General features: G+C 37.0%; 1 protein-coding gene across 1 annotated transcript in view; it reads right to left on the bottom strand.

Annotated features, from left to right (window-relative positions):
• The window catches only part of Samsn1 (SAM domain, SH3 domain and nuclear localization signals 1), a 48,197-nt gene that overhangs the window by 13,462 nt on the left and 7,370 nt on the right, over nt 1-27,365 (bottom strand). Inside the window, exons 2-6 of the mRNA XM_038345608.1 lie at nt 16,381-16,452; nt 11,634-11,783; nt 6,952-7,081; nt 4,803-4,954; nt 1,796-2,002 (exon numbers count right to left, since the gene is read on the bottom strand). Coding sequence (XP_038201536.1) covers nt 1,796-2,002; nt 4,803-4,954; nt 6,952-7,081; nt 11,634-11,783; nt 16,381-16,452 — 711 coding nt within the window. The remainder of the gene's footprint in view (nt 1-1,795; nt 2,003-4,802; nt 4,955-6,951; nt 7,082-11,633; nt 11,784-16,380; nt 16,453-27,365) is intronic.

Raw genomic sequence — 27,365 nt, 5'->3', positions numbered from 1 at the left:
AGCATTTATTTCCTTTCCTCAGTAGGGATATTTTGTCTATCATTTGCATCAACATATATTAGTGTAAAATTCTTAGACTTCTGATCATAAAGTATTTATGTGGTTCTTAGCCTGTGGGTTGTGACCCCCACTGGGGTTGTATATCAAATATCCTGTGTATCATATATTACATTATGACTTATAACATAGAAAAATATCAGTTTTAAAGTACAACAAAAATAATGTTATGCCTGGCAGTGATGGCACATGCCTTTAATCCCAGAGCTTGGGAGACAGAGGCAGGCAGATCTCTGTGAGTTCAAGGAAAACCTGGTCTACAAGAGCTAGTTCCAGGACAGTCAGCAAAGCTACACAGAGAAACCTTGTCTCAATAAAAAAATAAACCCAAAATATAATAATAATAATAATAATAATAATAATAACAATTTTATGGTTGGAGGTCACCACAACATGAGGAACAGTGTTAAAGATTTCAGCATTGGGAAGGGTGAGAAACACCGCTGTTATTTCCACAACCGCTGTTCTAGCAGACTGAATATGCAAAGTGAAGTGACATTTTTTCCAACTTCCTCAAAAATGTCTCCAATTTTACTTAAATCTAGTTTTGATATCTTTATTTTAGTTCCTAAAATTAAATATGGTATCAGAAAGTTTTAAGTAATCAGAAAAAAAATTATTACAAAGCACATTTTAACTGAAAGAGGGGAAAGGATAATGATAATTTGTTTAAAAATGGTGTATTTTAGAAGAACACAGAGTACCCAAATTTCCATTCTTGCACAACAATCTAACTCTGACTTCTTGAGTATGGTGTTTAACACACGTAGGTGTTTTTCCATGGGTGACAGAGGCAGGTTTTCAGCAGTGTTTCCCCCAGGAGTATCACACTGTCTCAATCATTCTATAATGACACTTGAACAGTGTGCTGGCAGACAGAAGAATAACTTAATAACTCAGAAATACCAATTAAGAAAAATATAATTGCTTTTGTATTGATGACTTGCACTAGCCAAATACTGATGAGTGAATTGTGCAAATGGATTCAAAACTGAGAGTAGAGTATACTACTTATGGCGGATACTGTGCTATGTAGCGTGTGTGTGTGTGTGTGTGTGTGTGTGTGTGTGTGTGTTTCTGAGGCAGCTTCTTTTACACTGAGAATGGAGTGGTAGATACTGGACTATGTAGTATATTGTACCATGTAACAAGAGCTACTTTTTAATAGGTACTGATATATTAAAATAGGTGATTGGCATGCCAGTGGTGCAATGCATTCAAGTGAGGTGCTCATAAAATAAACTTTTCCTTGAAATAATAATTAGAGCATTAATGATCACTGTTTCAGAAATTACTTCTGAGACGATTATATTGTTATTTTCTCCGCATTTCATTTTGACCTCTCTATCATAAAAACACAAGCTTCCTTTCATTCTTCTTCTGAGTCCCTCAATTTGACTGCATTCTACCTATTTTCTTGGTCATTCTCACTTAAATATTTTTCTGTGATCTCCTATTCTCCTAGATATATATTTTTTTTTCATTTTCAGTGCCATTTCTCTACATTAATCTCTACTGTTGCTGGCTGCTAAGTACAATTAGGGTTTAGTCCAAAGGGTGTTACATCAAGACCTGTCCTTGCATAAAAATGTAATAAAGGAAAAATAAGAGCTGTTCTAGGAAAACAGATTTTCCTTTGCTGTAAATCTTACATTCCTAACAACCAGGCATAAAGACTGATCCACTTTCTATTCTACCCATTTTCCAGCAAAAGCAAACAGACCAAAGGTTTACTAACCTGGAGGTGAATCTGCTCTAAGAAATCCTGCAGAGTCCCGGTGCTCTCTCTTTTACTACTTCTGGGCGCCTTTGTTTTCTTAGGAGCTGCTTCCTCTTCTGAGATAACATCCACATAAATAAATTTGAAGTTTCCAACTTTATTGTTCAGCATCCCCGTCCACATTCCCATGGGTGTTTTACAGATAATGTCTATGATGTCTCCTTTCTAAGGACAAAAACAAATGCAAATCAAATTTCAAAGCACCATCATGCTTTAGTAATATGGAGAAAGAATGGAACCATAGGAATCTTAGAAGGATGAGGATAATGTGGTAAAGGTCTTCAGAGATTGCAGAAATAGACAAGAGTTCGCATCCTCAATGAAAGTGTTCACCATATAGTGAAGAACACCTACATGCCTGATGCTGCTTTTCTTTTTCCTGTGATATTAACTCACTAACTTAGATTTGTTGAAAAATATACATGGTATGTTAAATATACTGTTTTCTTATTGCACTACATATGTATTTGGTAGAGAGTATGAGGTATCAGATTATTGCTTTAAGTGTTACAGAAAAAGAAACAGTGATATTAAGTGACTTGTCACATTCTTAAATGAAGTTAAAGATGGGGTCAGAACTCAAGCCTAAGTTGTGTGATCTTAAAAATGATCCATTTTTATCCCACCTCCTAAATCAACATAGGAATAAAGCATATCAGACCATCATTTGAACGTGTTCTCTTAAAGGGGAAGAAAGAAACTTGGATCTCTGTCCATGGTTTTAGCTCATGTGACACGATTGTTTGACAGTATAAAATAAGTCTATGTAAATGGTTTTATCGAGGTAAAGTAATGAAAGTAAAGGATTTACTAAATATGTAATGGAAGTATCTGTGTAGCTGGGTATGTTGATTCATTCTTGGGGTAGTATGATGGCGCTTCCGCTGTCAGTGTCACTCATGAAAGCACTGACCTGTGACCTACAGAAACCCATGGCGGGGGGGTGGGGACTAGCTCTCTGGCCTGGTGGAGACCTAATTTTTCAAGGTACTCAAAATATAAGAGGATTAATCTGGTTGGCCTGGACAATCATGCAGCCAAAGGGCCGCCTCTTGGGAAGTGGGTTCACCTTAAACCATGCTCAAAGGAGGAGAGGAATGAAAATGAGCCCTTAAGTGAGCTAAAGAGCTATTACTTCCCAGAACTGTCACCGCTCAGGTAGGGCTGCAGACAGTTTCCCAAGTCTGTCTGAATTACTCAGAAAACCATAACATTTCCTTTGCCTTCTTTCTTACATTACAGTACCCTTCTCTACCATGTGGCTGCTTGCCTGCCACGTAGGTGACAGCCATGCTGAACTAACTCAAATGCCATGTTTTTCTCTGTTTCTCCTCTTTGTATTCCTCTTCCCTGTAGCTGGAGAGACTGAAAACTTGAGGCCCTGGGGTTTTTTAAATTACAATAAATTTTTCCTCAATTTTGAGCCCATTCTTAAATTCTTTTATTAATGGGACTAGGAACTCCATGTAAGGACCTCGATTTCTCAAATATCATTTTGTAACATCAATGTAATTTCCCCAAATACTGATAACATCAAAAGGAGATATTATATAAAATCCACAAAGTTTGAAACATGAATTAGGCAGAATGACATGACCAAACCATCTATATTTTGTGTATTCATATCTAAGACTACATTTGGATATAGGATGCAATTATTGGCAAGAGTAAAAATTCTCTTGACAATACTTCGTTATGAGAAGATTTAATTTCTAGAAAAATATGTGCCTATTTTATGAGTCATGTTTACTCAAATAAGAATCAAACTTACTCTTTTGAGATACAACTTTACATCCCAATGAGATGCCATAGATCCCAATATTTGCTAGTTTTAAGGCTCTATCCTTAAAGCTATGCTTAAATCTATATTTTTATGCAGGCCTGTGAACATATGATTGAAGAAAAATACCAATTTACTTGTTCTAGTAATATATAATTGGATGTGATTGTGACTGAAAAATAAGATCTCTCTGATTTGGGATAGTATGTGTACCTGTCTGTCTTCTGAGTTTGGGTCTAGGTGTTTGCACTTTTCCCTGAGAAAATGAAGTGACAGGCCAGATACTATCCACCCAGCAGACCAGCAAACTCTAGAAGCAATAATCAGTTTCTAGGTGTGACAGTTCTTCACTGGGTCTTTCCTGTCATATTTTACATCTGTGGTCTTGTACGTTGTGTCATTTAAACTTGCAAATTTCAGCAAAACTGACAGATGACCCTAAAGACTCAGTTTCCTTACTCATGAACTATGGGATGTTTTCTGTGTTCTGTGAGAGCTCCAGAAAATCACCTTAGTGGCATATGGGCATAATTGTGTAGGGAGTTACAACAAACTATGTTCTATCTACACATGGGAAATTTAAGAAGGACGTCAAGTCTCAGTGGAGATCATAGTATGGCTGGCACCCTGATTTTTGCCAGAGGTATCCTGGTGAAGATAGCAGCTGAGTCATATCCAGGTTTATGTCCTCAAAAACTGTGATTGAATATTTATGTTATTTAAACCTAAGAGCTGAGGGTAATTTGTTGTATGGCGACATTTGTGCTGGGGTTATCAATAGGCAAAGAGCTCTGGTTACATGAGGCAGCTAAATTAGAAAGAACTGGAGCTGCCCAGCCAAGTGTGTTTCCCCAAGCCTTTGCTTTGCTGGGTGCCTGTCTCATAGTTCTGTTTTTGCCTACTTCCTTTGCTGTATTATTTTAGTCTAGCTGGTATCAGGTGGGCACACCTAGCTGATCACCTCTGAGAGCTTCAAAAATGCAGACGATTCATCTCCCTCCAACACACTCTTATGTTAATGGCCACAGGAGACTGATCCCTCTCACCCCACCTCACACTAAGTTCAAATTCTTCCCATTGGGGCATCAGTCCAGCTTACTATGAAAACAAACTTTCTGTAGTTCCTAAAGGAAATCACACAGCTGGCATTCGACAGACCAGGAAGCAGATGTAATGTGGGCCTACCTTGATTTTGAGGGAGTCAGTGTCATAGGGACTTGGTGTGAAGTCTGTGTGCACTCTGGCACGGCCACAGAATGGCCCTGCATAGGGGCTGTCGTCGTCCAGTCGAAAACTGTCCCTGTTACTTGTTCCATCTGAACAGCTTGTTATTCCACCTGATGAAGGAAAGGTTAACAGTTCTTATCAAAGGTTCTTAGCCTCCTGCACCTTGTCTAGAGCTGGAGCAGTGGATGCCAGTCTTATTAGTCTCCTAATCACACTCCCTCAGTGACTCACTCTTCAGAGTTAGTTGTGACTCGTTCCCTGCCAGTCTGAATATGCTCCTCAATCTTTATTCCAATACTGTCTCATTTTGGCTCTATGATCTGATCTATCTTAAAGGGCATTAAGAAGTGCCCACTACTAATCTGTAGCAAGGTATAGGTTCAAGCCTAGACCTAGAAAGAAATTTTCATACTTGAAAACTAAGAAATAATTTGATACATAACATTTTAATCATGTGTTATTATTGATCATAAATGGCCTACACATGACATTTCAGAGTGCCTTATAACTTACACGATTGTAATGAATGTTTGCCCTACAATTCTGACTGTGTGCCAAAGGCCAAAGAGAGAAAAATCTTTCCTTATAAAAGGTGATGCTTTTGCATGTCATGCAGAGGAGAAGATGGCCCAAATGTCTATACCTCCAAGCTATCCTGTTCTGCCAGGTTGCTTGCTTTCTGCTCCCCTTCCTTTATGATCTTGATTTCGGGAGTAAGAAAGCAAAGCAGAACAAAGCTTCTATTTTGCTGCAGTTTGTTTCTTTCTGTCATGTCAGTTCTGTCGACAAAGAAAGGCCTTCCATGTTTCTCCCACACTCTCAGTCTCCTCTCTTCCTCCTTGAGAAGGACCTTTTGCTGCTCAGGAAGGCAACAGTGGTAGTTTCCCTATCATGCATTATGAAATAAGGTAAAAATCCTACAGGACGTTTTGCATTGTGTATAAACAGAAGTATAGCGTGGAAGTGGAACACTCTCTCCCCAGACCTCCCCTCTAGATGAATGTGTAAGAGCAGGCTTTGCCTCATGGACTGGAGTAAGAAAATTCTTCCCACATTCAGTATCACAACATAAATTTGAATACTTCCAGCAGAAATGGATACTTATGAAATCTGAATCACACATACACACACACAAACACATACACATGCACGCACGCACACACTGCATCCTTCAAATGTTTCTGCCTTAGTTTTTCTTCATAAAATAACAGTTGTACAGCAAATATGAGTACATGTGAGGATATTCAAAATATTTGCTCTTTGTGAGTCATCTTCAAATAACAAAAGTTGTTGATTTAAAAGGAAGAGGAAAATAAACTTTTCAGTGACATTTGCAATTCTTGAAGCCACCGGAGGAAAGATAACACTTCACATACAGAAAGACATAAGGCACCAACACCCTCAGTACTTTCTTGTGAGTGTTGCCGCAGAAAAATGTGGCTGAATCTTGAGTAATGTCCTTTTAATTAAGTATCAGTGTTGGCTCAGCAATCCTTAGAGTTGCCTGCTAATCTACTTTCCCATCCCACTGGTGACATATCTATCATGTGGTAATATTCATTGTTTCAGACTCTACTTATTAATGGTTAATGTAAGTGATAGAATTTAGGCATGCATCATGCACTTTGCAGAAAACCAAAAAAAAAAAAAAAGAAAGGAAGGAAGGGAAGGAAGAAGAAGAGGAGGAATGGGAGGACTGAGGGGGGGAGAGAAGAAGGGACAAAGACAAAAAGAAAAAAATCAAAGGAGGTAAAAAAAAGAACAAAATTTTATTTTTCTATTTTGATTAATTTTTTTATCTTTGACTCAAGATAACACGAGGTTTTCTGAGCATACAATTTGGTATCAGATGTTATTATTTAACACATTTTCAAGGCATTTTCACAAGAATCCTGCAGGCTATATTGTCAAAATATGTTATGCTATGTATCACAATCAATAACTCCATGTATAATCAATGTATCAAACCTTTTCAGCTTCTCTATATCAAATGTCTCATCTTTGTTTCTAATCTGATAAACAACCTCAAGGTGATCATTCATTGTTTTTTAATTAGTTTAACCCGGGCTTCATTTCTCAGATGCCACCTCTTACACATTAGCCTTACTTGATGAGCTCTGCCCACTGTAGAGGCTATCCATAGAGTCGCTGGCTTTGAGGGAGGTCTTCTCTGTATGTGTTCCAATCATGGGATCACTGTTCCGATATGGGAGGGCTTCCTCTCCATTTTCCTCCTCCTTCAGAAGAAAACATATCAGAGGTTAAGTGTGCAGATCAGATTTCCATGGAGATGTTCACTGTGTGCTCTGACTCTACAAGCAAGACACATTTAAACAATAAAACACTCATGAATACATCAGCATGAAATATGAGAGTCATTAATCTTCAGTTCATTTTCTAGGAAAACAGTTCAGAGGATACTTGGAAAACACCCCTAAACGAGACATTGTTTGTTGTGGAATATAACTGCAATTATAACAGTCTAGTTTTGAAAATAAAGATGAATATCATATCAAGACTATTTAATCAGAAATGTTGGCTATATTGGCATTGATGCTTCTTCTATTGAAGCGCAGCTACTTCTTCATGTCCCCCCTCTTATCTGTTTGCTGCCATTACTAATCCTTCGAGATCTGATACTACAGGCTTAAACTCTGCACATTTGTTTCATGTCAGTTATTTGCATGCTCCCAGATCACTAGATATGAATAAAACATGCTCACTTGGCAATTCTAAAGCAAACCTTATCTCAGGAGCTTTACAAACCTCATACTGTGCTTGCCACCTAGTCAAGTGAAAAGCAAATCTTGCATAAAATTAGAAAAGACAGACAATTTCAAAACAAATTACATTTCCTTGAAAACATCTCAAATGTTTGCCATTTTTAGAAAGTTTGGACAAAGCTTATGAATTTCTTAATAGTCATCACATTGTAATTCAATAGTCTTATTTTAGCATTAATGAGCATTGATAAAACTTCATAATAAGCATAGACTTAGTTTGATTCTCTGCTTTTATCTGTTCTTTATTCATTAAGTCATTTAGGGAAGGTTTATGAAGCACAGCCTAGTAGGTACTTGCCATCTTTCAAACAATTGTGGATACTCTAATAAACAAGATAACATAGGAAAAGGGTTTGGGCTCTAAGAGATTATGTTCTAGTGTGCATGGGCTAGGCAATGTCTATAAGCTAATGTTGATATGTCTTTAAAGGAGTTGAACTTATGTACATGGAAATATTTTGTGTGGGAGGTCCTTCTGTGTATGTGTCGCTTATATTGGTTAATGAATAAAGAACTGCTTTGAGCCTATGGCAGGGAAGAACAGAACTAGGTGGGGAAAGCTAGGCTGTATGCTGAAAGAAAGAAGGGTAGAGTCAGAAGAGAAGCCATGGAGGCACTTCCAGAGTCAACATAAACAAAAATTTGCTGGTGAGCCACTGTCAAGTCGCTATACACAGATTAACAGAAATGGGATAAATTAATATGTAAAAGATTAGCCAATAAGAATCTAGAGCTAATGGACCAAGCAGTGATTTAATTAACACAGTTTCTGTGTGGTTATTTTGGGTCTAAGCTAGCCGGGTGGCTGGGAACCAACAAGCAGCCCTACTCTAAGTATTAGTATGAGCTGTATAAGTGCTATGAAGGAGATAGGCTGTATAATGTGAAAGAACTAGTAAACTTGGCAAAAGTGAGAAAGGTTAGTTTATTTAGGCAAAATGAATTCCAAAGACTTCAACTGTAAGGTAACAAATGCCCTGAGTCTACCCAAATAAGTATGAAGATACCCTTTTATAACATGTTGGCCTGAATTAAGAGAGAATAGCACTTCTATTTTCTTCTGAAGGTACTTTACTACCCTTTCCTTAAGCAAAAGGAAAGATAAGAACAAAATGGAACCACAATTAGTCTTGGATGTACAGGTCAATGTCACGAGAGAAAGGAGGGTATTACATAGTAACTCAAAGAAGTGATTGAGATCCAGTTCAGGAAGAACCTTTTAGACCACTGTGGTGACCACGGAATGTGACCCCTAGATCTTAATGTGTATTGTGCAAAGTACACGAGCTATGGGGTTGGAGACTGCATGCTATGATTCCATATTGTTATCCCCAAAGACTCACATGTGCATTCAACTTCCACTGTGCAGTATCATAAAAGGGAAAATGTAATCTGACTTTGGTGTTTAGAGGCACAGCCTTTGGGAAATGGTTGAGATTAGATGAGGTTGTAATAGAACCTCCTTGACTAGGTGTTGGTGGCTTTACTAACAAAGGGATCGGCACTATCCTGTATTTGCACCTCTGTTGCCTTGTAACCCTACCACCAATAAGGTCATCATGAGATGTGGCCACTTTTTCTTGGACCATAAATACAACTAAAATAAGGCCGTTTGTGAATAATCAGTCTGTTATGCATTGCCATTAGCAACAGAAATATGACTAATACACCGTAGCAATTCTAGCTATTCCCTTTGGTATCTACCAGTGTGTGCACTGAAGCCAGACCCTCCAATGCATCAGTAGCTGAATACTTATGAATAACATTTGTGCCTATTCTGGTGGGGAATAAAGGAGTTCTTCCAGTGGGAAGTTATGGTTCAAGATCTAGCCAAAACATTCTCAGAAGAAGACTGGAAAGAGAAACTCTGATACTTATCTCCTCTTACTGTCTTTTTATAGATGTCAGACTTGTACTGCCATTGCAAGGCTCTCCCTATACACTTACCCTTCTTAAGAGTTCATAGATGCTAGGTGGTGGCACACACCTCTAATCCTAGAACTCTGGAGGCAGAGGTAGGTGTAACTCTGTGAATTTGAGGTAAGCCTGGTCTACACAGAGAGATCCAGGAAAGCCAAGGCTATTTCTCTGAGAAATCCCATGTCAAAAAGCAAAACAACAACAATAAAGAGTTCACAGACATTTCCCTAGTTCATCCTTGGTGTTTCTTTTATTTCTTGGAGGTCTGTTCCACAGAGGACTAGCTAGATTAACAGGACCTATCACACTGTATTGGTAGGATCCTTTACAAGGCATTCGGAAGATTTAATCTGGGGCCCAATGGCATAAGATTGTCTAAGATCACTAGAGAGGAGAGGGTATATTTAGTGGAGCATCCAGTATTTTAATAAGCCTTGGGAAGTCTTAATATTTAGAGAGATAGAATCAAAAGCAAAGCCAAGAATAATTCTGGGGAAGACAAAAGTTCAAAGAGTGCTCAGAGAAACAGAAAGTTTTACATGTAAACATGTCACCCCTTGTGTCTGTAGATAAAACGTAAAGTGTCATTGAGTTTGGGCATCACAGGGGTTACTATTGTTGCAATAGAATACCAGGGACAGAATTCAAGTAGAAGAGGGCAGAAAGAAAATGAGCATAAGACATAGGAATTAACAACATGGAACTTAAATCTTATACAATACATATTTATATTTACAATCTATATGTTTATAACAATGTTGAGTATGATTGTCAGATGATTTTAAACATTGCTACCAAGACATTTAAATGGGGACAGAAGAGTCTTCAACAAATGAAACTGAGTCAACTAGATATTTACATGAAAAATAAGGAAGTTTTACTCCTCTGAAACACCACATAGAACATCTAACCCCAAATGTACTAAAATTTAAGAACTATTAGGAGAAAATACAGAAGTAATCTTCATTGTATAATGTTAGGCAATATCTCAAGTATGATACCAAAGCCAAAAAGCAAGAAAAACAGAAAAATTGAATTATTATAAAATTATAAACATTTGGGATTCAACTAATACTATAAAAATGAAAATACCATGCATAGAATGAAAGAATATATATTTAGAAATCATATTTGGTTAAAAGATTCATTCAGAAATTATATGAACATTTAAAACATATTAAGTAGCAATATCCAATTATTAAAAAACAGACAAAATATTTAAATAGACATTTCTTTAAAGAGAAATAGATAGGACCAACAGGCACATTAAAAGATCTCAGTATCATCCATTATAAGAGAAATGTAAATGAAAAATTACAGTGTGAATCTACTTCATCTTCACTAATGGCCAATACTTAAAAAAACACAAGCTGACATGATATAGAAATATTGGAGCCATTTATTTATTGATATTGGGTAAGTAAAATTGTGCATAGTTTTGGACAAGCAGTTGCCAGCTTCTCAAAATATTAGATGTAGAATTACCATACATCAAGAAGAAACAAAAAAATATTTTTATACAAAGAATCGCACTCAAGTGTTTGCTAAAGTATTACTCATAATATGCCCAGAGTAGAAACAACTCAAAAAGCCAGCAGTAGATGTGGAAGCGTAGATTATTTGTAAACAGGCTAGTATTTTGTGATAAGAAGAGATAAATTACAGATAATTGTTACGATTAAACCATGTGCTCTTCTTTACATGCTAGATATGTGAATTTTCTTCTTTTAAAACAGGAGTAACAATTCCTTAAGATCTGTAAAACTGGGCCAACCAGATGGCTCAGCGGGTAAAGGCACTTGCTGAACAAGCATGAGGACTTGAGTTTGATCCAAGGAACCCATAAAAGTTGAAACAGAGAACAGACTGAAAAGTTGTCCTCTGATGTCTGCCTGCACCCTGTGGCACTCGTGCATGAGAACACGCTGTTTCTTACAGAACTACAGAACTTCCTGGGTATGATAGTAAAAGAAAAAAAAAAAAAGACTAAATGCTTAGCAAAACACCAAATAGTCTCTATCTGAAGAAAGAGCCGACTGAATATATTACAAAAAATATAAAAATACAGATGGCAAAATACACTTACTTTTTCCTCAGAAAGGGCTTTGATATATTTCCTCCCAACTTTTTTCTTCATTGTCCATGAAATCGCCCTCATTTTTTTACCTAGATTTCCTCCATTATTTGAGGTTTTATTTTGTTCTTCACGCCCATTGGTTAGTTCCCCTTCATGGACCTAACGGAGTTAAAAAAAAAAAAAAAAGATAAGCCGGGCAGTGGTGTCACACGCCTTTAATCCCAGCACTCGGGAGGCAGAGGCAGGCGAATCTCTGAGTTCGAGGCCAGCCTGGTCTACAAGAGCTAGTTCCAGGACAGGCTTTAGAAACTACAGGGAAACCCTGTCTCAAAAAAAAGATAAAATTATAAAGAAGAAAATATCATTTGTTTGAGTTGAGTGATTCTCAGTGCTAGGGATTTCGCATGTTAAACAAAGGCAGCACATCTAAGCCCTGTGTCCAACCCTAAGAACGTTCATTGATAACCTCCTTAGGGAGAATCCACGTCTGGATATTTTGGTCACTTTGTGCTGCACACATTCTGGGCACACGTTGAGCATTTCCAGCTGGCTACTTGCATAAGAAACTTGCCTGAGAGCTCTCATCTTTGCATGTGAATTTTTTTGAGGATTTCAGCAATGGCTTAAGAGCTTTATTATTCATTTTAGTTCTTGATTTTGAGATGATCAAAACAGAAGTAACCATCAGGCAGCATGAGTGGTTACAGCTATATAATGGGAGATAGTTTAGTTGTGGAGGGATTAAAAACCCTACTCATTTTTCTGTGATGGAAGAGCATTACAGTAACCTTTTGCATCTCAAAGAAATTGGCATGGTTATAGCTATTTTTTTTTGAAGAAGTTTGGAAGTTAATTAAATCAGTTGAAATCTACAACGCTTTCATCTGACTAGGTGTGTGTGCATACTGATTGTTAACTTTAAGTAATAATAAATAATATCTGGCTCAACCCAGCAATAAAGAAATTCTCATGTAATATATAGATTTTATGTATGTAATAATTAAGTCTTTTATTTGTTTTGCTGTTACCGTGTGCTCATTAACAATCTTCCTTATAAGACAGTGGTCTCTGCTATGACTCAGAACAAAACAAAAGTAAGGGTGTTTGCCTACAAGGCTCAGCAGCATAGCATAAATAAATCAATGTGATATGATATAATTAATGATGAGGAACTTCTCTGTAGTGATTTGAAATGCTTTAATCTGAAAGTTTAACCACATAATTAACATTATTAATCAATGTTTATAAAATGTGTTACATCATATAGAATCTGGGTAAAATGGCATACCTTTATGAAGTTAGTCTTTGCTACTTAACAGATTTCAAAACAGCATCTTCAATATTAGGGAACAGTTTGTTTTGACGAGTCATATGTGGTGATTCTGACTCACAGATGAACAACAAAACTTAAAAGAAATGGTAAGAAAATATTGCCATGGTTGTGCATCTCCTTTACCTTTAAAGGTTCTCTCTGCAGTCTGGACATGTTTTGCCTTGGCTACATCGAGATAGCCATGGATCTAATAAGCTATATAACCACGGACCTAATAAGCTATTTAGATCTCCAGTTAAAATGTAGTAATAGTGAAGAAGTATCTGATTCATCATTCTCCATGCCTGTCCACACTTCCTCTTGATTATCTGATGTACTCATCTTCTCTGATCTTATTTTATTTGAAAATTTGTTTGCTCATTTATTGTTCATATGCATCTCACACATGATGCATGTTCTATGAGAATAAAGGCTTTGTCTGTATATTTTATTTTGTCTTAAGTCTTCTTGAAGGCATGTTAACCGATGCTCAGTGTCCTCTAAGCAGAGGAAATTCTGATGTGAAAATTTGAGACAGTTTCCCTCCTCCCCTGGAGGACATATTTGGATTAGATGTTCTTGGTACCACAGACGTGCAAGCCATGAACTCTGAAGGTCATCTGCTTTAGTACTGCCCACCATGCTTGATAGGTGGACAGCCAGTCATCCCCAGAACATAAAAAATGACGGGAAACTTCTAAGTAGTGAGCTTTAATATTTTAATATGAGAGTTTAACCACATAGTTAACATCATTATTAATCAATATTATATTTTGCTTCATATCTTACCCCAAATTGCCTATGATAAATATGAACGGACAGCCAATTTAAGCCCTCATTGCACATTATTAATTTCTACATTCAAGGTTATAAAGGCAGAGTCTTTGCTTAATTCAAAATACCAGAATAAAATTTGATTTGGGAACACTCAAATTTTAGTTAGCCTTTTCCTTCTCTCTTCTCTTTGCTTGTAACTTTCTTGTTTTTAATTGAAAAATTATTTTACTAACTGAAATAAATGTGAGAGTATATTATTTAGTTAAAACCGATACTGTTACTATTATTTAAGCTTCAAATTATGCAGTACAAATACTGTTTGGTTTTCTCATAATTATTTATAGAGGCTTCAGAGAAACTGTCTCCATATATTTTAAATTGTTTTCTTTTCTGTGAAGCTCTCCAAAGCCTGGACTATGTTTCTGTCTAGAATTTACAATTCTGTTGTTTTCATCCCCTTTCTAGGCGCTATTGCGGCAGTCTCCAGACCTTATGAAGTAGGCATTTTCATCTCTCATTGCAACAGGACTTGGGAGTAGTTAACAGAAACCCTGCCATTATGTAGCTATCTGTGAAAGGAGGAAAAACTGATGCTGGGTTTCTGAGAAATGAGTAACTATCTTATCAGCTCCTCTCGATGCTTTAACAAATTACAAGGCCGTTCCTACTCATTCCATTGACAGTGAATGAGCTTGAGAAACTTACATAGATTTCCTAAAATCTAAATAGTAGCAGAATACACTGCACATGGCTATAGAGAGTTCAAAGTTTATCTGAAACCCTAAGTGAAAATAAAGCATCACAAGTAAATTCCCCTCTGTGTATTTACACATGTATATACACACATACACAAACAGGTGCTGATACATACGTGTGTGAGTATGTATATAATTATGTCTTTTTGGATCTCATTCCCTATGGTGGGGTAACTTGCTCAACCTTGATGCAGAGGGGAGGGACTTGGTCCTGCCTTAACTTCATATAGCAGGCTTGGTTGACTCCCATGGGAGACCTTACCTTCTCTGAGTAGTGGATGGGGACAGGGGAGGTGGGGAAAAGCAGAAGGAGGGGAGGGATGGAGTAACTGTGGTTGGTGTAGAGTGAATTAAAAAAAATTTAAAGTTAAATAAATAAATATAGAGAGTAAAAAGTGATTGCAATGGTGCTGTTTACAATCAACTTGGGAACATCTAGAATCACTTAGAATTGAACCTCTGTGCAAGCATTTGGGGGATGATCTTGACTATACAACTGAGATGGGAAGAGCCACCTGCTCTAGCCACCATTCCCTGGCTGGGCTTTATAAATGGAGACAGGAAACTGAGCATGTGTTCGTTGCTCACAGCACCTTGACTATGTTGGTGACACGACCTGCTGCTTTATGCTCCTGCAGCTTTGACGTCCCCACCATGATAGACTGTGATTCTTAACTGTGCTCTGAAATAACCCCATTCTCCCTAGAGTTGCTCTTGGCAGCATATTGTGCTACGACAGCAAGAGAAGAAACTAAGATAAGTATTTGTTGTGTGTCTGTGTGTGTATACATGTGTGTGTGTGAGATGGTTGGTGCATATATTACATCAGTCAATATATTATATATAGGTGCATGTTAGTGAATGTATTAAAAGTAATATTATGTTAAATTATATTTTACTTATTAGAATATCCCTTGTTGAAGGAAAAATAGCAGATTATATCTGTATGTAAGGTTTATATAACCTGTTTATCTAAAAGCAACTATTAGTGAGTTCACTGAGTTAGGGTAGGGTGAGGATTAAGATTAATTATGAATATATGTTGGATTCTTAGTTTTCTCGATGTGAATCACTCCTACTATTTATATTTAACTAGTTACTGTTCCTTTCCTAGTCACCCATCCCAAGTGGTGGCTCACAAATAAGATGGTATAACAGAAAGGCAGACTGTAAAGCCAGAGAAAAGTTTAGGCTCTACCTTAGTCATTTCTCTGGAAAATTTCTCTAGAAAATCTTAGTCATTTCTCTAGAAAAGCAATTTTGCTTAGTGAACAGCTCTATCCCTTCAAAAATAAAATTGAAACACCAATAGTTCCAATAGTTCTCAATAGATAAGTCAATTATTTACACTATACTTTCTTCATGATAACTGATTAATTAAATGTAAATATAAATTGGGGCTTTTATTATATACAAAATTTAATATTATGGTGAGTTTTGCTTAGGCACATACAAATTGTGCATAGTTTACCAATATGCCTGTAATCGTAACCAATAAGGCTTTTAATGCATACAGTAGACGTGGCAGACTTCAGTGGAGTAGCTACATCCTCATCTTATCAGAATAACCATCAAGCCCATTTAACAACTTAGCATGCTGTCCTCTCATGCATGTGTATTGCTTTAGGAAGGAAATGCTCAAGAGACCAGGAACTGTCGCGGTAACTTTGCATTAGAAGAATATTTAAATTGTCACTAACTTTAAATTCATGTTCTGCGCAAACATTGAGATTTTTTTAGATAGCTGTTTACCTCTTAATGCCCAACATGATACTAGGCCCTAATTGCTCATTTATTTCAAAATTTTATAAAAGTCTACATGACTTGAGAATGTATTTAAATTCCTTAGCTAACATTTAAACTTTGACAATATGCTATTATAATGTTCATAAAGATAGAATAAAACACTAACCTCAGGTGAGTCATCAGATTTGGATGTGGAATTATTCCGAAAACGATCAAAATTCCCAAAACTGCTGCTGCGCTGTAAAATTGGAAAAGGAAAAGAAACTTAAGATTTGACTTTCACAACTGAAAGTACTAAATTTATTACAGCTTCTCTGAAAAGCATTTTGAATATGTGGGCTATGAAAAGTCCTTCTCTAGACTCTCAAAAGGCATTGGAGATATAAATATTATTCATATTTTATAATAAATCTTGCTAAAAATATCTTCCTTTGACTTGTGTAATAGTGGTGAAATTTTTAATATTAACTTATAGTATTTATCTCTTGACAAAAGCAACCAAAGCATCTGAAAATTCTAAAGGGAGCCTCCTTTAAACAAGTTGAACAAGCAACAACAGAGCCAACAACCAATAGACACAACAATGGAACAAAGCAAGCGACTGACTGATTTCTTCAACCTCCTAAGACAGGTTTGCTTAAAAACAAAATTAATTCAAGTACATTTCCCACTAGTAAATCTTGTAAACTTTAATGTCTCTGCCAGTAATCAGAAAGAGAATGCACAGATGTATGCCTAGCTTGAGAGTAACACTGAATTTCTTCACATTTTCACATGAGATTGCACTGAGATCCCACTTCCCTTTCCCATTGTGCAGGTCATCTCCCCTCATTGACTTCAAGGAGAAGCTTCCCATGTTAGCAGACTGAATTTACATTCTTATGCAAACTCACTCTGGCTAGGTAATTATAAATAATCTTAAAATGCTTCAAAGTAAATGGCTCTCCTGAATACATTTTCAAATTTTTCAAAATCACTGATTCAAAAAATTGACTTTCTCACTATCAATTTGATCATATGCATTGTTTAGGATGATGGGTATCTAGTCTTGTGTGTGTGCATGCATGGGTGTGTGTGTGTGTGTGTGTGTGTGTGTGTGTGCCTATAAATGCAAAGAAGATATCGTTTTTATTTGTTTGTTTTTGAGACAGGGTTTTTCTGTAGCTTTAGAGCCTGTCCTGGAGCTAGCTCTTGTAGACCAGGCTGGGCTTGAACTCAGAGTAAATTCTGCCTCCTGAGTTCCTGGCTCCAAAGTTACCTTGTCCTAAGGATTATGCATCATTTCAAAAAAATATACTTTAGAAATGAATAGTTTTTACTGGAAAGGTAACCTAGTAACTTGAAAAAAATGTCATAGCAGTAGTCAGTAATCTATAGAGTTTGTTCTTGTCCACTCAGAATCGGAGGTCACTTTAGCTAGCCTTTGTCAGAGAACCCTAGTCCTTAGCCTTATTCTCCGACACACCTCTCACCCCCACTGCCCTTAAAACTCCTTATTTTCCGTGTACAATAGGTTGAAATAAAGAGATCCTGGACATGTGACAAGTGAGCCTGATAGTCTTTGTGCTCCAGAATCTTGCTCCAAGCGTGATGGCTGTGCAGACACAGCGCCTTTGGCAGACTTGCCTCCTGTGCTGAACAAGCCCGCAGCTCTTCTTGCTTGTGGTGAGAGGAGCACTGACAGCTGAAATTGTGTTTCACAGTGGAAAGTACCACATCAGTTTACACAGAGTATACCAACATAGAGACACACCCACGACATGAATTGCTTTGACTTGCCTAGTAGGTGTTTCCGTCAGGCCTTCATTGACCTGAGTTCAGGGGGAAGTGAGGAAACAATTGTCCTGCTTGCAGATTAATATATCAAGGACACCTATTACTCTGTTGTATACTTAAGACATTCTTATGGCCTGTTGAAACCTAGGCCGGTGGCAATTTAGTAGCCTATATCCAGCCTGATGCTGCCTATTACATATTAATGAGAGTTACAAAATGGCTCCCACTGCTAGATAATGGGGCCTGTTGCATGGGAGGACACAGAATAGATTTTCACTTCAGAGTTTCTCTACACTTATAGTCTTCCATTAAGTAATCAATAGCCACCACCTTTTCAAATTAGTTCTGCCCCCGTTATACCAATAAAGAAAAACAGATAAATGAATAGTAATTTTAGAGAGATAAAGAAAACTTTATCTTTGGGTCCTGCCAGTCCTGTCAGAACTATTCTCGCAAGAACTTTAAGGTAGGTGTGTCTGTCTGTCCATCCTAAGATTCTCTTAAGAAGCAAATTTCAGTACCTATTTAAAAGAGTATTCAATATATTTCATTATCCACTATGAAAATCAGTTACAGTCCAGGAAGATGGTTTCATAATATATTTATAGGTTATAACTTGTGTTAGGAAGGAGTGAATGCCTACTGTGAGGTATAGAAAAGGAATAGTTTTATAATTTCTGCTGTCAAATTTATAGTGAAAAGGTAAAATGTGTGGAATCAAAGCCTGCTTCTTACATAGTCGTCCTTAATAAATGAGAATATGCTTGAATATTCACAAATATGTATTATAGCACAATCATTTTGCAGATACTAGCTGGTGACAGAAGCTGCTATCAAGACAAAGCAATTACATAAAGAACTGTCTCTGGAAAAAGCAGCGTGACTAAAAAAGCAAGTCACATGTTAGATAATATTTGATAATGGTAGCATTAGGACATGTTTGCTCATTATACTGTGTATGTGTATATTCAGGTACTTCGAGTGTAGCACAGAAATAAAACACACACTTTGCTTGTTCAGTGACTTAGGTTCAAATGCAGCTCAACCCCAGGAAAATAATGTATCCAGTCTTTATATGTTTAGAATACCACTTATAAAATGCCACTACAGAGAAATTTGTCACTGTCCTGTAAATTTTCATATATATTTATATTTTCTCATAACTTAGTTTAGAAATTTAGTTATTTCTAAATTTTGGACATGAATGAATGATTTTATACACATATACATCATAGTCATTGTAATATTTTGCCAACATTCATCAAAAAGATACTGAGTAGCATGTGTATGGATCAATGGCGAAATACTGAAATTCATCTTTTCCTAATTCAATAGAACCATCCCATGACACAGTGAAAATGCAAACAAAAAAAACAGAAGAAGAGATCCAGACCAGGCCACCATTTATCTAAGCATATGTCTCGTGAAGGCAAATACAGGATTTCTCTCACAGAGCTATGTCAAAATAAATGAGTAGGGGTGACAGGAAAGAAAATATATTCCTCTGAATATACTTTGTTTCATAGATTTGAACACAAAGCTGTTTAAAAGTTTTACAAATTCATAAATCAAATTCAATCAAAAGAAGAATCTCTGAACTTTACAATCCAAATGAAACAAATCTACCTACTCCTAAATCGAGTTGATTGTTTAAGGGGAAAACTTATTATAAGTTATTTTTAAACAAAGCAGTTTGATAGTCTGTACATAGTAATGCTGCAAGGAGAAGATGTAATGCAAACTAAATGTGAACCTGTTTCCACACATCGTGACCAGTATTACTGGTGCATATATAAACATCAACAATTAAAGTGAGTACCAGTACAATAACATTTGAAGTCAAGATTCTCACAATGTAATGAGAACAACGCAGATATGAAATAAAATGCCTAAATAAGACCTGGAATCTTAAATTTAATTTGAAAACACCAGTGATATGTCCTGATGTTGGAGAAGGGCCACTTGTTGGTTGCCAGCCATCCGGCTAGCTTAGACCCCAAAATAATCACACAGAAGCTGTATTAATTAAATCACTGCTTGTCCCACTAGTTTTAGCTTTTATTGTCTAACACTTATATTAATTTAACCCATTTCTATTAATTTGTATATTGTCATGTAGCTGTGGCTTACTGGGTAAAGTTCCCAGAATCTGTCTCTGGTGGCTCCATGGCTTCTCTCTAAATCTGCTTTCCTCCTCCCATGCTATAGGCCAAGCCAGTTTCTTTATTCATTAACCAATAAAAGCAACACATAGACCAAAGGACCTCCCACATCCTGATGTTCCTGAAAACGCTCCCATACCTGCTCTACTCATAAACCTAATGGTCTGGAACAATGGCAGCCCAGTCTTGTGTCACTTTAGTTCACAAACTACATCCTATGCACGCGCCTTCAAAATGGAAGCAGATCTCTTCTGAACTAAGACAGAAACATGGTGGGATGCCTGTTGCCTTGTCAAACCACAGGCCTGACTGCCAAATACAAAAAGGGATCTATGGGATTTGTTTAGTATTTGAGTAGGTTGTAGCCCAAGACATGCTATTTTAGTCTCAGTAAATATAATAATACATGTAATATATTGTGAAATAGTTGCAGCATATTTTAACAGGTCAGAATTCAGTGATTTTTAATCATCCTGAAGAGAAACACATCAGTTATTGTATTGAGAAATATCACAGCTGTATTTTGAAAATAGACAAAAATAAAAGACAATAAACTGTCTTTTCTGAATGAAAAATATTTCAGAGTAACTACAAAATTTATCGTGGAAAACTATTCCAAATATGTATATATTCTGTTTCTTAAAAATGACGAACTTACGAAATTAATATTTTGCAGATCTCTATTTATACTGGGTATAGTGAGTGCTTACTGTCTACTCAAAGACAAGCAGCCAGAATATGTGCTTTGTGATGGGAGCACTGTATATCTCCTGTAAAATGATCTTCAGAGGGAAGGAGAGAGGACACAGAAAGATGTCTGGGCATGGAGGCAGGAGAAAAGGGTAGAATTAACCACAATTCTGTCTCTACCACATTTTACTTAATACACAGACATGAAAGTCTGTTCAGTGATGTGAAGAGGATTTAGTAAGCTAGAAAAATCCAGATGGGAGAAACTCAGGACAAATAACTTCTTTTTTCCCACTTGACTGATAGATGGAAATGGAAAAGAGAAAGAACAGGTAACTTATAAATTTTATAAATTAAAGAGCCTTCATCAGTTAGATCAACCAAATACAATCTGGGTATTATTTATGGATAGATCAAATAAATCACCATCAAAACCATCGAAAGTATAATTGAGGAAAGGTTTATGATGAATGGCTATTTGTTGATGCTGAATAAACATCAGCAAATTATTTTCAATTTGTACTATAGAAAATTTTGTGGCAGGTAGTAAGTGTGTCGGCATAAAAAACAAAGACAGCTGTCATTGATGGCTAGCTGGCTTGTACATATTTAGTATAGGTTATAGTACTCTATTTTTGCACATGCTTAAAATTTTCTGAGAAAAAACACTTAGTATATTTATGTGTGTTTGTGTCAAACATTTATACATACTTATACATAGGCAGCTAGAAGGTAATTTGTTAAACTGTAATAGTCTGTTGAATTTTCAATGAATCAATTTTTTAAAATTTCATATTTTTCTTGGTTTGTAATTTCTTGTACTCTATGTCTCTGGGATATAAAATGGAGGTTTTGAAAATCAAAATTCATTTCTAAAGATTTATTTATTGTATCTGTTTATGTGTATTTATGTGCCTTCGGAAATCATGTCAGTGGTAGGAGTGTTGAAGGGACGCATCCTCTCACCACTACACTTTAGAATATCGCTGGAATTAATAATAGCAACAGCCCTGGAGGATGAAGAGATAGGCGTGCAGATAGGTGGTGTGCAAATCAATAACTTGTGTTTCGCTGATGACAGAGCACTACTTGCTGAAAGTCCAAATGAGCTACAGGTCATGGTACATAGAGTGGTGGAAGCAAGTGAAAACCTCGATAGGAAGTCAACATCGAGAAGACTGAGATACACCACATGGGAAGGGCACACAGGATTCTGACATTGTAATAAAGAATCAGAACCCTAAGAAAAACAGCCAACTTTGACTATCTAAGTTCAAAGGAGGGAACTATTTCAGACATCAAGAGGCAGATAGGAATAGTGAGGGCTGCTTTCCAGGTAATAGGAAAGGTTTGGTCAGCATGAGACATAATGACAACAACAATATACAAGTATATGAGACAGTTGTCTAGAGCTGCCTTCCTTACCACTCCGAAACCTGGACAATGAAACTCTCCTCAGAACAGCAACTAAATACGTTTGAGATGGCATGTCTCAGGAGGATTCTGGATGTCACATGAAGAGGTAGGCTGAGCAGTGATGACATTGAGAAACATCTCCATCTACAGAAGGAATAAATTACTGGATACAGCAATGGCCCTTGAGATACTTCGGCCATGTTATAAGAATGAATGACAGCAGATACTCAAAGATAGCACTGTTTGGAGGAGTACTCAGGATAAGGCAAAGAGGAAGGCCCCCAAAATGCTGTATAGACAGCACAAAAGGAAGACTGTGGAACTTTGGGTATGAGGCTAACACTAGTATCTATAACTGCCTAGGATAGAAACGACTGGTGAATCACCATTAATGGGCTGCCCATGCATGCTTAGGCATGTTCGTGGCATAAATGATGATGGTGACACATACATCAGTGCTGGCAGAGGCCAGGGGCATATGGTCCCCCAGCAATAGAGTTGCAGGGAGTTGTGAGCAGTATAGGGCTGGTTGTGGAAACTGTATCTGGGTTCCCTACAAGATCAATAAGCTCTCTTTACCACTGAGCCATCTCTCCAGCCTCCTAAAATTTAAATCCATTCTTATATGGCTGGAGAGATGGCTCAGAGATTAAGAGCACTCCCTGCTCTTCCAAATGGCTTGAGTTCATTTCCCAGGAACCACATGGTGGCTCAAAGGCATCTGTAATGAGATCTGGTGCCCTCTGGACGAAGATACCTGGTCAGTTGTCGTTATCAACTTGGACCACAAAACCCAATATGAGCAAGTTAAACGGAACCCTATATATGGGCTGCCTATGCATGCTTCAGCATTGCCAGGGCACAAATTTCTTGTATAACTGTGGCATTGGATTGTCTGCTCTAAAGTCTATATACGGTCCCTTTGATCACAGTTTTCTTTTTTCATATTGATGTGGGATACCTTTCTGTATACTGTAATACATTTTGTTATCACTGGTTGATAGCCAGGAAGAATAAACCCAGATGGGAAATCCAAACTAAGATGAAAGGAAAAGGAAGGCGAGGTCTGGGAGATACCGGCAGCCTCCTGGGAAGCAAGAGGTGACCCCCGTGGTAAAATATACAATAATAGAAATGGGTTCATTTAAGTTGTAAGAGCTAGTTAATAATAATAGGTCAAAGAGTTAGTAATTGATATTGAGCATCAGAGTGAGTATTCAGAAATCTGCAGGTGGGAGAGAAACCTTCAGCTACAAATGTCTCTTTGGAGGAGTAGGTGTCAACTGGAGTGTTTGAACCCAATGCAAGTAACAGAGTTAGGGAATCCATCCATTAGTCTCTAATTTTGCATAACAACCTTAGTTCTGTAGATTGTTATTTCATATGCAAGTGGCAGCATCGTTAGTCCATCTGGACAAGCAGATTGGTGTAAGTGTTAAAATTTGAATAAAAACCAAAGTAACAACTGCACAAAGCCTCTTTGAACATCCTCCACCCTGAGGTCGTCCTCTCTGCCGTGCTGTCTCTCACAGAATTTTAGTCTAGTCTTTTGATTTTCAGGTTAGCTGTTCTCTGAACAGAAAGGAAGGATGGAACGAAATAGGCTTTTTAAACCACTCAGCTGTCTGAATTATGAACATGAAAGAAAACCATGGACTCCCCTTTAAAAATATGAATCAAGCTTTTGGTTAAAACCAGGAGACTTGACCTTACATTTCTTTCTTACCCAGCTACCAGCTTTTACGGTTGCCAGATAAAATCTTATCTGCACCATGACTTTCAAATTTGAGTGAGGCCCCGGTAGAAGTCTCAATCTATTTCCAAGGAAATATTTGCATATGTGAGTCAGACACCCACAGTATTTTGAAGTATACTGGCAAATTAAAGATTATACATACTGCCAACAAGTTTTCACATTGAAATATTACTCATACGAAGACATTTGTTAGTATCCACTCTTCCTATCAAAATTCTGTTTGAGCTCACCATAAACATTGTATTACAACAAGCTAAATCCCAACAAGTCTGTCACCCTTTATCCAAAAGCATTCGAGGATTTAATTGTTCTGGCTCACTCAGGTGCTAAGACGTTGGAGAGAATCAAATTTAAATCACTTAAAATAATCTGTTAGGATTGCCTCAGCGTTAAATAATTACAGCCTCATGTGGTGCCAATGGAAAACAGTACGTGGTGTGTGAGGGAACTTCAAGCTAAAAAAACAACCAGAACTGCGAATTCCTGCCTTCAGCACTAGCATTACAACCCGGTATAAAGGCAACGCAGAGCTAAATAAAAGGATGAAAACAACACAACACAAATCAGTGTTATGGATATTTTCAGTGTGCACCTGGCCTCTAGGAACCAAAGCTAGCTGGTTGCTACCTGACCTCATCGGCTTCCTATCAACTGTCAAGCACATGGCGGGGGTGCAGATACTGGTGCTGCCGCTGGAGTCTGACGTTACTCAGAACTTCCATAGTGAAACTTTAGTTTTAGAATGTTATGAGCCACTAAAAGGTTTCCTGTAAATTGAAAGTACTTCAGCGATTGCTCAAGGGAGAGGGGAAGAACTTCAATAATAACAGAAAATGGTCAATGCAAAATGTTATTGATGACAGTTGATTTTATATGTTAAACAAGTTCTTAGAGTAAAAAGAGTATGTAAGATTCTCAACTTTACATGATCTGCCATGATGTGTCATTAATTTAGACTGTAACTGAAGACTGTAAGTTATGTTACAGTTCTAGCAATTCAGTAGAAAGTGCTCTATTCTATTCTATTATTATGAGGAGTTCATAAGCAATACTTTCACTTGCTTTAAATGCATTTGTTTTCTCAAATTCATATACCAGTATGCTAGTGTAGACAGTTTGTTTAGAAGCTTTCTGAGGAGTCATACAGAAAATGTTCAGACGTCACTTCTAGGCTTCGGAAGTCCTGGCTACCTGTGTGCATAATGTTTACAAGATACAATTCGTACTTGGAAATATGTAGGACATAGTAAAGACACGAGAAACCAAGGTAACAAGGCTGATGTATCTGCCTTCCTTACCAAAAGATGAACAGTTTCCTTCAGCTATTTTCACATGACTAATCTTGGTTTCTGTGGACTGTGGTATGAGAACACTGTGCAAAGGATAGATGATTCAAATCTCTAACAAGAAAAAAAAATGCATTCTTCCCATTAAGTTTAGAAGATAACTTTGGGGCATACTTTTTTTGTAAATCTATGAACAGATATTAAATATGATTCTAACTGATCATGCTATTACTGACTTCAATCTTCTAATTATTTAGTCAGTTAACTAAACTTCAAAAGCATAATAGTTCTGCATTGACATTTTGAGTGAGATATGACTAATAACCGAAGTAATATTTAAGACCCTGGTAAAAGAAAGCAACTAGGTCTGGATTTGGTGACATATGCCTTTAATCCCAGCACTTGGGAGACAAAGGCAAGTGGAACTCTGTGTACCTGAGGCCAGCCTGGTCTACAAAGTGAGTTCCAGGACAATCAAGGCTATGATGCCAAAAAAAAAAAAAAAAACAGTCTCAAAAAACAAACGAACAAACAAAGCAACTATTACTTAGCAAAAGAACTTCAAATATTGTTACCTTGCTACATTAGCCCAAATTGTAAAATAAAAAACTCTCTCTGGTTTCCTTAATAAGTGCCTAATTTTTCAACTTGTACCATTGCAACTGAAATTATACCATAGAACCAAATAGAGCAGCATTAATCTAAATGAAAAGGTATGAAGCACAAGTCCATCAAATTTTGGTATTAGGAGAGTTCAAAGAGATAAGAGTGACTTGTCACTTATTTACTGAACAACTCCTTGTAGAAGCTAATGTCTAAGACCTTTTTTAACCTTTTCAATAGTTATAGGTGGAAAAATGCTGCAAATTGATAATGATACCATGATCAGCATGGTTAAAAGATTGTGGCACTTCCAAGTCCAAGACACTTTGGAACACAGGAAATCATTTAATACATTTTTTCAAACTTTAGGACTTTAAAACATCACCTAATAGGTTTGTCAGTCGTGTATTACTACAACTAAGTCTATCATTGGGGTTAATATATGACTATGTGGTGTGTTGATATATATTGTATAATATTATATATTAACATAGAATATATATGCTCACAAAGAGGTGAGGTTTGTGTACAGTACTCATCACTATGAAATCATAGTTAACGGGGTGAAAATTAACTTGGGAAGAAAGAATCTACTCCCTGATTTTCCCAGAAGACACTCAGGAGCACACCATGTAAGTCCCCTACATTTTACACAAGTTCTGCTTTCAGTTGGCCTCTGGGTACAAAGTGACCTTTCTAAAGGTCTCCCCAAAGGGTATTTTAGTCATGCAGTGAGATCTCCTTGAACACAAGTGATGACAAACAATAAGCTAATTCTCACAAAGTTTTTTTTAAGTCATTTTTACTACTTTTAAATGGGTGGGTTTGATGCATGATTTTGGTGGCCCTGATTAATGGGCACCGGCAGCCCAGCTCCGGGAGTTGTAATGTGTCTGTGAGCTTCCCTTCAGCCGAGCTCCACCATTAATCCAGTGGCATATGTCAGCTCAGCAAAGCAAGGTCACTCTTCTGCTTCAAGGGGAACCTTTTTAGAAATAATAAAACTGACAGAAAGTTCTTTTTTGCATGTTTTATGCTGCCTGGGGTTGAGTGCTGCAGTTAATATCATAAAGCTTATAAACACCCCTTCGCAGGCAGCAACTGCTGCCACAGGGCTTAGGAATTTAAACGTTTACTTTTTTTTTCTCTTAGTAAGAACAGACATGTTTATGTGTGGTAAATATATGATATGCATTCCCAAACAGGGAAAGAGTATGAGGAATAAATAGTACTAGGAAGCCTAGGTGCTAGGATTTTTTGGAGGAGACCAATGGGCTTTGTCACTTTATCAAATATATTTGTTTTTCTTTCAGCAAATTTACATCTGGCTACATGTGTATTTCAGTGTATTGAGAGATACATAGTGATAGAAATAAATTAAGCTAATGAATACTCTATGACCTATAATGTCGTGTCTCATAACTGTAGTATATTTACTTCTGAAGGAATATTTTTTAAATTA

The sequence above is a fragment of the Arvicola amphibius genome, chromosome 10 (assembly GCF_903992535.2).
Source record: "Arvicola amphibius chromosome 10, mArvAmp1.2, whole genome shotgun sequence".
Lineage (NCBI taxonomy): Eukaryota > Metazoa > Chordata > Mammalia > Rodentia > Cricetidae > Arvicola > Arvicola amphibius.
The sequence above is the reverse complement of the archived record's forward strand: the minus strand, read 5'-3'. Positions and strand labels throughout refer to the sequence as shown.